The 14,644-nt window shown below is 40.6% G+C and overlaps 1 protein-coding gene across 5 annotated transcripts in view; it reads left to right on the top strand.

The window, feature by feature from the left end:
* LOC140731040 (pappalysin-1-like) overlaps positions 1–14,644 on the top strand; it is a 362,759-nt gene that overhangs the window by 177,490 nt on the left and 170,625 nt on the right. For all 5 annotated transcript variants that reach the window (XM_073052237.1, XM_073052236.1, XM_073052240.1 and 2 more), the window contains exon 14: positions 11,536–11,704. In XM_073052237.1, coding sequence (XP_072908338.1) covers positions 11,536–11,704 — 169 coding nt within the window. The remainder of the gene's footprint in view (positions 1–11,535; positions 11,705–14,644) is intronic.

Below are 14,644 nucleotides of genomic sequence, written 5' to 3'. Positions count from 1 at the left end.
GCACACTCAGTGCCCTCTCTATTAGGTACACATGTACACCTCCTCTTAAATGCAAATATCTAATCATCAGACCATCATATGATATTATATAGGAATAGAATTAGGCCACTCAGCCCATCAAGTATGCTCTGCCATTCCATCATGGCTGATTTATTATCCCTCTCAACCCTATTCTGCTGCCTTCTCCCCATAACCTTTGATGCCCTGATTAACCAAGAGCCTGTCAACCTCTGCTTTAAATATACTCAATGACGTTGCCTCCACAGCCATCTATAGCAACGAATTCCACAGATTCACCACCTTCTGGCTAAAGAAATTCCTGTTCCTGTTCTAAATGAAAGACCCTGTATTCTGAGGCTGTGCCCTCTGGTACTAGACTCACCCACTATCAGTAACATCCACTCTGTCTAGGCCTTTCAATGGTCAAGAGGTTTCAGTGCGATCCCCCGTCATTCTTCTAAACTCCAGCAAGTACAGGCCCAGAGCCATTGAATGACCCTCATCTGTTAACATTTTTATTCCCATAATCATTCTCGTGAACCTCCTCAGGGCCCTTTCCAATGCCAGCACATCTTTTTAGATAAGGAAGCCAAAACTGCTCACAATACTCCATGTGTGGTGTTACCAATGCATCAGAAGCCTCAGCATCATACTTTTTTTCTTATAATCTAGTCCTCTCGAAGTGAATGCTAACATTGCACTGCACTGTCCCAACCTGCAAGTTAACCTTTAGGGAATCCTGCATAAGAACTGCAAGTCCCTTTGCACCTCAGCTATTTGCATTTTCTACCTGCTTAGAAAAAGTCTACGCCACCTTTCCTTCTCACGAAGTGCATACACTCCCCTACACTATATTCCATTTGCCACTTCTTTGCCCATTCCCCCAATTTGTCCAAGTCCTTCTGCAGACTCCCTGCTTCCTCAACACTACCTGCCCCTCCATTTATCTTTGTGTCATCTGTAAACATGGCCACAAAGTCATCAATTCTGTCATCCAAATCATTAACATATAATTTGAAAAGAAACAGTCCCAATACCAACTCCTGCGCAACACCATTAGTCACTGGCAGCCAACCAGAATAGGCCCCCTTTATTCTGACTATTTGCCTCCTGCCAGTCAACCAATCATCCATGCATGTTAGTAACTTTCCTGTAATATCATGGGCTCTTAACTTGTTAAGCAGCATCATGTGTGGTACCCATCAAAGGCCTTCTGAAAATCCAAGTAAATATCATTCACTGACTCTCCTTTGTCTAATCTGCCTGTTATTTCCTCAAAGAATTTCAACAGATTTGTCAGGCAAGATTTTCCCAAAAGGAAACCATGCTGACTCTGGCCCACTTTATCATATGCCTGCAAGTACCCCAAAACCTCATTCTTAATAATGGACTCCCAACATCTTCCCAATCACTGAAGTCAAACTAACTGGCCTATAATTTCCTTTCTGCTGTCTCCCTTCCTTCTTAAAAAGTGGAGTGACATTTGTCATTTTCCAGCCCTCAGGAACCATTCCAGAATTGAGTAGTTCTTGAAAGATCATTACTAATGCCTCCAAAATCCCTTCAGATACGTCTTTCAGAACTCTGGGATATACACCTTCTGGTCCAGGTAACTTGTCTACCTTTAGACCTTTTAGTTCCCCAAGAACCTTCTCCCTAGTAATGGGAATTTCACACACTTCTGACCTTAACGCACTCAGCACACTGCTTGTGTCTTCCACAGTGAAGACTGATGCAAAATACATATTAAGTTCATCTGCAAAACTTCTGTCCCCCATTACCTCTCCAGCATCATTTTCCAGTGGTCCAATATCCACTCTCACCTCTCTATTACACTTTATACATGTGAAAAATCTTTTGGTATCCTATTTGATATTATTGGCTAGCTTATCTTCATATTTCATCTTTCCCCTGCTTATGGCTTTTTTTTGGATGCCATCTATGGTTTTTAGAAGCTTCCCAGTCATCTAACTTCCCACTAATATTTGCTATATGATAGCCCCCCTCTTTTGCTTTTATGCTGTCTTTAACTTCCCTTTACAGCCATGTCATCCTCCCTTTAGAATATTTCTTCTGCCTTGGGATGTATCTAACCTGGCTTTCTGAATTATTCTCAGAAACTTCAGCCATTGCTGTTCTGTCATTATCCCTGCTAGTGTCCCCTTGCAATCAAATTTGGCTAGATCCTCACTCATACCCTCCGTAATTCCCTTTATTCCACTGTAATGGGCTTTATTTTCTTCTTCTTAAACTGCAGACCGAATTCTATCATATTATGATCACTGCCTCCTAAGGGTTCCTCTACCTTAAGTTCCTTAATGAATTCTGGTTCATTACATACCACCCAATCCAGAATTGCTTTTCCCCTAGTGGGCTCAACCACAAGCTACTTTAAAATGCCATCTCATAGCACTCAACAAATTCCTTCTCTTGTAATCCAGCATCAACCTGATTTTCTCACTCGACTTGTATAATGAAATCTTACATGACCTTCACAACATTGCCCTTATTACATGCTTTCTCTATTTTCTGTTGAAATTTATATCCCATATCCTGCCTACTGTTCGGGTGCTGGTATATAACTCCCATCAGGGTCTTTTTACTACGAGTGGCTTGCATATCTCAGAAACTGCTGATCTCCTGGATTTTTGCGCACAACAGTCTCTAGAGTTCACAGAGAATGGTGTGTGAAATAAGAAAAACATCCAAAGAGCAACAGTTCTGGCATGAAAATGTTTCATTAATGAAATAGGTCAGAGAAGAATGGCCAGACTAGTTCCACTTGACAGGAAGTTGACAGTAACTCAGATAACCATGTGTTGCAACAGTGGTGTGCAGAAGAGCACCTCTGCATGCGCAACACATCAAACCTTGAAGTAATGGACGACAGCAACAGAAGACCATGAATATGCACTCAGTAGCCACTTAATTAAGTACAAGAGGTACCTAATTAAGTGGCTAATGAGTATATAAGCAACAAGCTAGAGAACATTTACTATCAATGTTTGGTTACCCTGGTATGTTTAGTCATATCCAGATTTGTAGATTGATTCTCAGTTGCCCATTCATTTCACCTAGTAACAGAAATACTATCTAGTTTGTGATTAACCTGTGCAAATCTAAAGGCATCAAGCTAGTTAACCTCAGGAGCCATATACATCATTATCCAGGGACTCTTGGAGCAAACTACATCCACAAGAGTTAAACTTATTTGTGAGGTCTTGCAAATCATGTGCTAATTCTCATCGGCTTTGTTTATAGATAAGAATGATGTAGGTGCACCACTTTGAGATTCAGCCTGGATAATCTTCGAATGAAATGATGAAGAAATATTTTAATAAAAAGCTGTTATTTGTAAATGACATTCACTAATTCCTGGTCTTTTATTATCCCAAATAAAAGATAGAATAATAGAATCAATACGATCAAAAAACTTCTTAGTCAAAAAAACAGGAATATTCTGAAATAAATATAAAAATTTTGGTAAAATCGTCATTTTAACTACATGAATACAACCAACAAGTGAAAAGATAAGTGGGCTCCATCTACTAAATGAGTACTTCACAGAGTCCACTAAAGAAGAAAAGTTGAAAAAGGATGGAGGTCTCGCTTTGCCCAATCTAAGAATGTATTATTGGGCTGTTAATTTGCTGTATATGTCCTTTTGGTTATATTAGGGTGATAGAAACAATCGGCCAATTTGGGTAGACCTGGAACTGAGAGCTGTGAAACAGTTTTATTTAACTTCATTATTAAGAGTTGCTCTACCTATACAATTAGCTAAAGTTGCTAACTTAAACCTATATCCTGTGGTTAAGCACTCTTTACAAATTTGGCTCCAGTTCCGCAATTTTTTTAATCTTAAAAAATTTAAACCCTGTAGTATAATTTATCGTAATTACTTTTTTAAACCTTCCTGGACTGATCCAGTTTTTTTTACTTTGGAAAAAAGCTGTTATTTTCAACAATGCTGCGCTAAAACAAATGGAATAAAAACACTCAGCATGTCAGACAGTATCTGGGGAAAGAGAAACAGTAAATGTTTTAGATCTTGGAATCATCATCAGAACAACGCAAGAAAGATACATAATTTAACAGTTTCTTTTCCCACAGATGCTGCCTGACCAGCTGAGTGTTTTTATTCCATTTGTTTTAGCGCAGCATTGTTGAAAATAACAGCTAACCACGATCTTCTGTTTTTATTTCAGATATTCAACATCAGCAGTTTTTAAAAAGATTTTTCTAAACAAGTGGAAATTTGGTTTCTTAAGCATTATACCAGAACAAAAACAGTAGATCGAGAAGTTTGCTTTCTTTGCATTTTATAGCTTTTAATGTTAGTGGTACAGTAACATAGTTAGTAGAACTGTTGCATCACATGTCCAATGACCTGGTCCAATTCTGATCTCTGGTGCAGTCGGCATGGAGTTTTACATATTCTCCCTGTGACTGCATGGGTTTCCTCTGAGTGCTGGCGATTCCTCCCACATCCCAAAGGCGTCTAGATTCACAGGTTAACTGGCCACTTGGAATTGTCCCTGGTGTGTTGATGAGTGGTAAAATATATAGGCATCTGATAGAAATGTGGAGAAAACTAAAAGCAACTCAAGTAAAATGATCATAAATAGGTATTTGATGCTAGAGAAGACTTGGTGGGCTGAATGCGCCCGTTTCTATGTTGTACGACTCCCTGTTGTGCCCTGTAACGTATGTATTGCTAGCAGAATTTGAATACTTTCATTCTATTGTATATTTTTGCATCATTCCTAACCTTTCATATGTGCTCCATTGACACATTAGAATTGCTCCTTAGCTGACGCTATCCAGTGAATTTAGGGCCTTCTGGGCTGCTTGACTTGACGTCCACCAGCAGTGTTCTTAGCTCAGTAAATCTGAAAGAAATTCAGTAGCTTTTGGTTCTTGTGTAAAGATTCCAGACATACCCCTGCTGGACTAGTGTAGTGGTTTGAAGTGTATTAAATCACCACAGATTTTGTTTGGTTTGTGGTTCGTTCTTGTTATTTATAAGCCTCATCTATTTTCTGCAGTATTGTATTCTATTCTGGAAATCTGCTTGGCTGCAAGCCTATTTTATGTTGTTCTGTGCACTGCTGAATGACAGTGCCTCGTCCTCTGATTGTATTGTGTGACGTTGACTATTTGGAGGATTTTGCTGACCAATATAACTCAAGTTTTATTCTATCATTTGCTTTTTGCATATTTCCCACGTGTTTGGAAGATGTGACAAATTAAGTGTGTTTGTGGATTTTCTTATAAGCTATATTTCATGATTAATTGTTGAATTGTTTTAAAAGATCTTGGTATTGTGTTTGGGTATAAATGTTACTGATAATGTTGTGCTCAGCACTTTTCCTAATTTTCTACTCTATATCCTCTTAAATTCACTATAACCCAAAATTCTTGTGGCCTTTGTGTTCTTCATCTATCACTGAATTATGGTTTCATAGAATCCTCTCCCAAACTAATTTATTCCCTTCTGCAGCCTCAGAGTACAGTATTTTAATTTCCCCCAGCCTTCCCTTTTCCTTACAGCTTTTTCACTTTTGGAAAGGCAATACAGCTCTGCTTAATAAACATTTCCTGATTATTCCATCTATTTCTTTCCATTGTAGCATTACCCCAAAAGACGAACCATTTTCCACACCTGCTCAGTAATGCAAATATCTAATCAGCCAACTTCATGCATAAAAGCATGCAGACTTGGTCAAGAGGTTCAGTTGTTGTTCAGACCAAACCTCAGAATGGGGAGGAAATGTGATCTAAGTGACCTTGAGCGTAGAATGAATGTTGGTGCCAGACAGAGTGATTGAGTATCTCAGAAACCACTGATCAGCTGCGATCTTCACACACAATAATCTCAGGAGTTTATAGAGAATGGTGTAAAAAAAGTAGTTCTGTGGGCAAAAATACCTTCTAATGCGAAAGGCAGAGGAAAGTGATCAGACTGGTTCAAGCTGACAGGAAGGCGACATACCGTGGTATATACAAGTCCTGGTACTGTCACGGCGGTGGGGGGAGGGGGGGGGTGTGCAGTAGAGATTATACTTCTATGGGACAGCAGGTGAGACCTAAATAATCCAAACGGAAAATAGGATAAAATAATTTTGCTTAGTAAGCTCTGCCAATTGTTAAGCCTTATGTTAGATTAAGCCTGATGTGCTGCAGAGGGATTAGTGCCGGTGTGTATGACTTATGATTTGCTGCTGCACTGCGAAGTTGCTTTGAAGTTTGCCCACACTGCAGAGATTAGACCTGACATAGATTTGAGGACCATTTTGTTGAGCACCTTCGGTCCATCTGCAAGATATTCCGATGGCCAACCATTTCAATTCATATCCCCATTCCCATTCCAACATGTTGGACGATGGCCTCCTCTTCTGCCACAATGAGGCCACTTTCAGGGTGGAGAAGCAAGACATTGTATTCCATGTAGGTAGCCTCCAACGCAATGGCATGAACATCAATTTCTCCAAAGTACAGTAATTTTACCCCTCGCTCTTTACTCTTCTTCAATTCCCCTCTCTGGCCCTTCCTCTTACTTCTTCTGCTCACCTCCACTTGATGCCTCTCCTCCTTCTCCTCCTCCCATGGTACACTCTCCTTTCCTAACAGATCCCTACTTCTCCATCCCTTTACCTTTTCCACCTATCACCTCCCGGCTTCTTACTTCATCACCCCTCCCCCATCAGCATGGCTCCACCTATCACAAATTAGCTTGCACTTCTTCCCCCACCCACCCTCTTATTCTCGCATCCTCCCCCTTCCTTTCCAGTTCTGATGAAGGCACTCAGCCTGAAATGTTAACTGCTCTGCTTATTCATTTCCATAGATGCGACCTGATCTGCGGAATTCCTCCAGCATTTTGTTTGTGTTTTCTGGATTGGTGCTGGGTCCTTTATTATTTTTCATTTATATTAGTGATTTGGGAGAGAATATTGGTGGCCTGATTAGTAAGTTTGCTTATGCCTCCAAAGTAGATGGCATCGTGGATGGTAAAGAACAGTGGTCCCCAACCACCCGGGCAGCAAAGCATGTGCTACCGGGCTGCGAGGAAACAATATCATCTGTCGATATGAAACGATTTGAGTCAGCTGCACCTTTCCTCATTCCCTGTCACGCCCACTGTTGAACTTGAACGCACGTGAGGTCATTACGCACATGGAGTCATTACCCACGCGAGGTCATCAGTCGCTTAAATGCAGTGATACCCTCGCGCCAGGGCTCACTGGTTGGCCTCGGGTAACCGGCCACCTGTTGCTACTGGCCTGGAGCACAGACAGATGGGTGCCGCCTCTAAGCCTGTTTAGCACACCAAATGTTCATGGGGAACCAGGTGCTAAGATATTCGCAGACCACCTAATTCAGGCTCAGGGTTTCATAAGTAGCAGAGCAGCTACCCCGCTGCGATCTACTGAAAGTCATCCCTCGAGCCAAACTTTTGTCAGCCGATAGATCCTACCTACCTACAGGGGGGGGTGGGTGCATGCCCTGTCAAACTCCTCACTCGGTCGGTCGCTCTCTCCGGACTGCGACCGCCGCAGCCCCGGGATGGGGACCTCTGGCCCTCACCTTGTCCTCTCACTGGTGTGTTGCAATGATTTTATATGTTCATACGAGGAAAATATGCGCTGTGTGTTTAATATCCAAACGTTACTTAAAATGTTATTGTGCTATTGACTTATAAGTGAGTTATAATTGACTTATCACTATGTTCATGCGAGGAAAATATGCGCTGTGTTTAATATTAAAGTCGTTAGATAAACTCTTTTAGAAACAAAATTGAGTGCATTATCCACTTATAAGTGACTTATAGTTGATTTATTACCTATATTCCGGTCGTGATTAACACCCCCATCTCCTGCCCACCCCCCCCCCCCCCCCCCCCCGTCGGCCGGTCCGCAAGAATATTATCAATATTAAACCGGTCCGTGGTGCAAAAAAGGTTGGTGACCCCTAATCTATTCCATTATTATCAGAGGTTATGGGCCCCGTATCTAAGAAAGGGTGTACTGGCATAGGAGAAGGTTCTCAGAGTTGTATACTGTATACATACTTAGATAATAAAATGAACTTCTGAAGCTTTAAACCCTTGAAAGGAGGTTTACATGAATGATCCCAGGAACTTAAGGGTTAATGTAGGAGAACTGTTTATGGCTCTGGGCCTGTACCCGCTGGAGTTTAATGGAATGGAAGGGGACTCAATCTCTTTGCACCCTACCATTTATTGAAAGACCTTGACATAGTAGACATGGAGAGGCTGTTACCATTCGTCGGATACTCTAGGACCAGAGAGCACAGCCTCAGACTAGAAGGATGTCCCTTTAGAACGCAGATGAGGAGGAATTTCTTTAGCCAGACAGTGGTGAATCCATGGAATTCATTGTCACAGGTGGCTCTGGAGGTTAAGTCATTAGGTGTATTTAACACAGAGATTGATAGGCTCTTGATTTGTAAAAGCGTCAAAGGCTACAGGAGAAGGCATTAGGAATAGCATTAAGAGGGATAATAAATCAGCCATGATCGAATGTCACAGCAGACTCGATGGGCTGAATGGCCTAATTCTGCTCCTATGTCTTATGCTCTCCCTAAATATGGAATACAGAATATACAACAATCTCAGAAAACATTGCACCCTTTCCTTCCAATAACTTGGCACATGGATCATGTGAGCACGTTTCAGTGAATCTTTTACTCCAGGCTTCTATTAGACAAAGTTGATACTTTGATAATTCAGCAAGATGAAGAAACATTTCTCTCAAAGCACTAAACTGGTGTGGCAAATATATAAAACTTCCACTTTTTCAGAAAACAGTTGCACAGCGAGAGCTATGCTAGAAAGAAGATGAAATGACCAAGTGATATCCAAGGACTTGTAAGCCAAGATAAGATGTATTGAGAAGGTCAGCTGTTGTGGTAATTTTCTGCATTTAATCAAAGTCAATAGTGACATGTTCTAATGCAATACACACAATTGACCAAAATTCTGAATTCTCAACACATTAACTCACAGCGCAATATTTATATTGGCAGTCAGTAAGAGTGAAATATCAGAGGGAACCTTTCTTGTCCACTCAGTTTTCTTCAAGCCTCCAGATTTCTAGGAGACAATGTGGTAACATGGTAAATATCCCCTTGGATCAGAAATTTGGAACGGAATAAACACCTATGCATCTGGGATATGCGGAGTACAATAGAACTGTGTAGGATTGGAAAGTGGGTCAAATATTTTTAAAAAACACTGAGGTCTAGATGACTAACAATTAAGCAGTGTGAAATGTTAAACTGAGAATCATGAAAAAAAACAGTAGACTGTGAAAGAAAAAGGCAAATGATTGAACGATCCCCTGGGATATGTTAGGATTACTTTCAGAGATCTTGCAAGAATACAACCTGTTGGAATATTTGATAAGTTTTATAGACTCCAGAAGTAATTTAGGTTGAAAACTGGGAAAATTCCTTTGGGATTTTGCATCAGAAATAGTTATTTGCAGCTTTCTATATTAAAATGCACAATATCCAAAGCTGTTCTATTTGTGCACTTGAGTTATCTAGATTTTTAAAATGAAAATGAAAATGAAAAGCTCACATTCTTATAATAGCCACAGATTTAACAGGGATCCTTACTGGACTATTTAAAGGAAAGCTGCCTTTATATCGAAGTTTGCTCTGGATTGGTCTGGCTGTGTAGGTACCCAGAAATTGCACTAAGTGGCCCCATGTTAGGGAGGAAATTGTAACCCTGCTTATGTCCTAATATGTATCTATTTAGTGGAATGTGGTATCTGCAAATTCCAAATTACAAATAATGACATCAACATCAAATGCTCCCACTGAGCAATAAATGAATCAATGCAAAGATATATTCATTATTTCCCATCTTATACACTCACTAAAAATCTTATGACTTTAAGTCTGTATCAAAGTATCATTTGAGTGAGTAATTTGGACACCTCATATACACCAAGGTGAAGCTGTACCAGAGCTGTGTTCTGTCCACACTCTTGTACAGGTCAAAATGCTGCTAACATGGCAGAGAACAACCTTGCCAAGCTGTTGTCATTCTACACCATGAGCCTCCAGAAGAACCTCCTTATTTTCTAGCCAAGAAAGATCTCCAACCCGACCTTACTCCTACAGTGTCACCAAGAGGACGTGGCTACAATCATCATGAGGAAATGTTGGAGATGGATTGGGCATGTGATGAGAGAAGAACTCTCTCATCAAGTTCACGTGATGAACTCCATCATCAAGACAGGACATCAGTGGACCCTTGAGGGTTGGAGGAAACGCAGGGGACCAAAATCTTGTAATGATGAACACAGCATTAATGCTTGGCATGGTTCCATCCAGTCAGAAATGAGAACCCTGAACCACACCTGGAGCACCATAGAGAAGATGGGCAAGGAAAAACAGAGATGGTGGACCTTCATTGGTGCTTTATATGCCAGTGATGTAGCAGGGAGTAACTAGCTATAGAATTCTGAAAGAGGATAATAATACATACACCAAACCCTCACTTCAGTGGGGATCTAATACTTAATTAGAACAAGATGAACAATAGTAGGCAATATACTAAAACCTTATTAAAGCCCACCCTACTCCCAAGCTGGACTTCCTTTGAAGGAGATCCCTCCTCAGAAAACTAGATAGGGAAGTTTATCTTCTGTTTTTCCCCATGTGATAAATTACCTTGATGTTGATGCTTGTGGAACTTCACAAGCTTGAGGACTGTTGAGGTGCCAGTCAGCTTCACAAACACCAAAGCACCAAATTCACTAGCTAACCTCGGCCAGAGATTTTGTTGTTGAATACTCAACAGGTTCTAATAGTTAGCTTGCTAAGATTCCTCAGGATTTGCACTGGACTTTGAAATGGCATAACATGTCACTCAGTTCCAGAGTAATAAAGGATGGGCAATAAATGTCAGTGGGTGTTGTGTGGAAAGAAAATGATTGAGCTCACTTCACATTTATTTATGATGCAGGTGTTGATCTATATCTTCTGATGTATAAATTTACTGCCCATATTTTCTGCTGAAAATGCAAAAAAAAGGAACAAATGGACTCTGTGACCTTTACTTTTCAACAATCAATTTTCATGTTCTGCATTACTAGATTTTGTGCACATTCTAAGCAGCTGGGAAATAAATAATAGAACTGTTAAAACCCAAAATGGCATTCTCAGTAAGTTGAATCCTTGACGCACAAACTGCTGCACAATTTATGGCAAGTTCTGTATCTTGGTTCATCCTATTTTAACTATAATAATATGTTTAGTTCAAATTATTTGGAAGCTTTTATCATCTAAAAGGTACACCTACAGTTTTGATCTATTTACATACCTGTTTTGATGCAGGCAATCTGGTATTAACAGGGAAACAAAGTCATATGGTTCAGACAATGCCATTGTCAATATGAACCATCACTAACCATCTACTATAGGTTCATTAAAGCATACAGAGGATATAGGAAGAGGAAAAGCAAGTCCAATCCATTTCTTCTTTCTCTCTTTCAGCTGCGTCCACTATTCATGTGAAGCCACTGACTGTCAAGAGCTCAGTCTTCAAAATGCAATACTGAACTGCACAGGTGCTGGGCACTACAATGGGGACCGATGCATTGTGTCCTGCAAGGACGGCTACGTGCTTCACCAGCGAAGAGACGAAGAGACCTCTAAACGCCAGGTTAGTTGATAATCTTTATATTTTTGGGATGGTCAACAACAAGAAATTCTAATATTGCACTTGACTATTTCTCTATCGTCTTGATTCTGTAAGGATTGTTTATCTCATCTCAATTTAGACTACATTTAATATTTCAAAGGAAAAGCTTTGGAAATTACAGTACTGGGTGTAGGAAGCTAAAGCTGGCATTGCAGACATCATTTATTGTGAATGCCAGATATTAAGAAGAAACTGTAGCCCCCGGGTAGAAGGCGTAACTTATTTGTTGTTTCTTAACATTGCTGCTCAATGACAAACAGAACGGTTCAAGATAGTACCTGGTTCTACAAGGGAATTAAGAAGCTGGAATCAGTTCCAACAATCCCATAAGGATTGAACGTTCTCACCTTACTGTAGCTTCTCCAGAGATACCATTCTGATCTATTTACCAGATTCCCAGTCTGTTATCCACTTAGTATTGATTATAATCCTCATTATTTGTTTCAAAGATGTATCATGTGAAAATGCCCTCTGATCTGACCTGAAACACAGGATTTAATTAGGACACTGCATGATGAAACTCAGTTCTATTGGGTTGAAGTTTGTAAGCAGTGTTCATCGGCCAGACAGGAGGATTCTTGAACTGCAAATTTCTTAGCAAAGTATTTAGATATTACTATTTATACAGCAATTAATCTATAAACCATTCATAAAGTGTAAAATACTTTGTGTACAATAATACATTAAGATTTGTAGGTTTTCTATGTTTCTCAGTGGAAACCAGGGAAAACAGGGAAAACTTAACAGTAAGGATTGCTTTATTATCGGATCGAGTCCTGCTTTAAATTTTTCCTTGCACATGCAAGGATCAGAAACAATGACGTAAACTTGATTATACATACCAAACTAAGTAGCCCTTAAATTCATAAAATCTTTGGGTTACAGAATTCTTATTGGGTGGACTTCCAAATTTCCCAGTCAGATTCAGATTCAGATTCAAAAACTTTATTGTCATTCTAACCGTACATCAGCTCTGCAGGGCAGAATGAGACAGTGTTTCCCAGGAGCAGTGCAATCACAACATAACAAACGCAACACTAAATAATGAACACAACAATAAATAATAAAACACAACAGCCACATGTCGGTTAAAATCAAGTTATAAGTGTCTTGTGCAAGCTAGAAGTGTCCAAAGCAGAGTCAGGTAGAGCAGCTATTTAGCAGTCTGACTGCCTGTGGGAGGATTTTTTGATGACCATTTTTCAAGTACTACCTTGCACAGGAAAACAATAAACAAACTGCTGGAGGAAATCAGCGTGTCTGGCAACATCTGGAGAGGAAATTGGACAGTTGACTTTCCAGGTTGAAACAGTTCATGTAGAGTGATTCAGGTACCCAGTCCAGATGACATGTCCCAACCCAAACCTTGACAGTCCACTCCCTTCTACCGACACTGCGTGATCCACTGAGTTACTTCAGCAGTTTGTTTTCCTTCAGATTACAGCATCAGCTCTCGTGTTGCCATGGCAAAGCAGTATGTTGCTCATGGGAAGATTTTAAAAAATCACTCTAGAGCATCTAGGAGAAAGTTGATCTTTTAAAGCCTGGGGAATTCATGTATTAGGTTTGAACTCCTGGAAGTAGTGGCAGAACTTGGTGTTCACCTGGCGAAGAATCTCACCTGGTCCCTCAACACCAGCTCCATAGCAAAGAAAGCCCAGCAGCGTCTCTACTTTCTGCGAAGGCTGAGGAAAGTCCAACTCCCACCCCCATCCTCATCACATTCTACAGGGGTTGTACTGAGAGTATCCTGAGCAGCTGCATCACTGCCTGGTTCGGAAATTGTACCATCTCGGATCGCAAGACCCTGCAGCAGATAGTGAGGTCAGCTGAGAAGATCATCAGGGTCTCTCTTCCCACCATTACAGACATTTACACTACACACTGCATCCACAAAGCAAACAACATTATAAAGGACCCCACGCACCCCTCATACAAACTCTTCTCCCTCCGGCCATCTGGGAAAAGGCACCGAAGCATTCAGGCTCTCACGACCAGAATATGTAACAGTTTCTTCCCCCAAGCTATCAGACTCCTCAATACCCAGAGCCTGTACTGACACCTTACTGCCCTATTGGCTTGTTTATTATTTATTGTAATGCCTGCACTGTTTTGTGCACTTTATGCAGTCCTAGGTAGGTCTGTAGTCTAGTGTAGTTTTTTTTCTGTGTTGTTTTTTTACATAGCTCAGTCTAGTTTTTGTACTGTGTCATGTAACACCATGGTCCTGAAAAACGTTGTCTCATTTTTACTGTGTACTGTACCAGCAGTTATGGTCGAAATGACAATAAAAGTTGACTTGACTTGACTTGAGAAACAGGGCAGTGAGGCAACTTAATTGAAAGTCATTGAGAGATGCAGTTCTGAAGCAGGCCATTTCACCCATCACGGCTGTACTGAATATCAACCAGCCAGCTGCCCTAATCTTACTTTGATCCACTATTTTTACCCTCCCTATATTAAATCAATCACTGACACACTAGGGACAATTTATATTGGTCAATTAACCTAGCATGTTTTTGTGATGTAAAAGGAAACTGAAGCATCTGGAACAATCACACAGGGTCACAGCGAGAATGCGCGGGCTCTGCACAGTCTGCACCCAAGGTCACGACTGAACTTGGATCTCCAGTGCTGTCAGGCAACAGTTCCATTCGCTACTCCCCTTTCCCCTGTCTGCCCAAGATTTTTTTTTACCCTTTTTGGTTAGCTCGGGTAAGAGATGACATGGCTGTAGAAACGGGTGAGGAAGGAGGACAGAGGATGGAACTATTTTGTTATTATCTAGATTATGTCATTTACAGTTTTCCTGCCTTTCAGTTTTGTATTTTCATATCCAAGAACTTGTTACGTGATACCACTTGTTTCTAAAACATAACTTACATGCACCCTGAGCGAAAA

Source organism: Hemitrygon akajei, chromosome 7, assembly GCF_048418815.1.
Source record: "Hemitrygon akajei chromosome 7, sHemAka1.3, whole genome shotgun sequence".
In the NCBI taxonomy this organism is placed as follows: domain Eukaryota; kingdom Metazoa; phylum Chordata; class Chondrichthyes; order Myliobatiformes; family Dasyatidae; genus Hemitrygon; species Hemitrygon akajei.
This window is presented reverse-complemented; position numbering and strand designations above follow the sequence as displayed.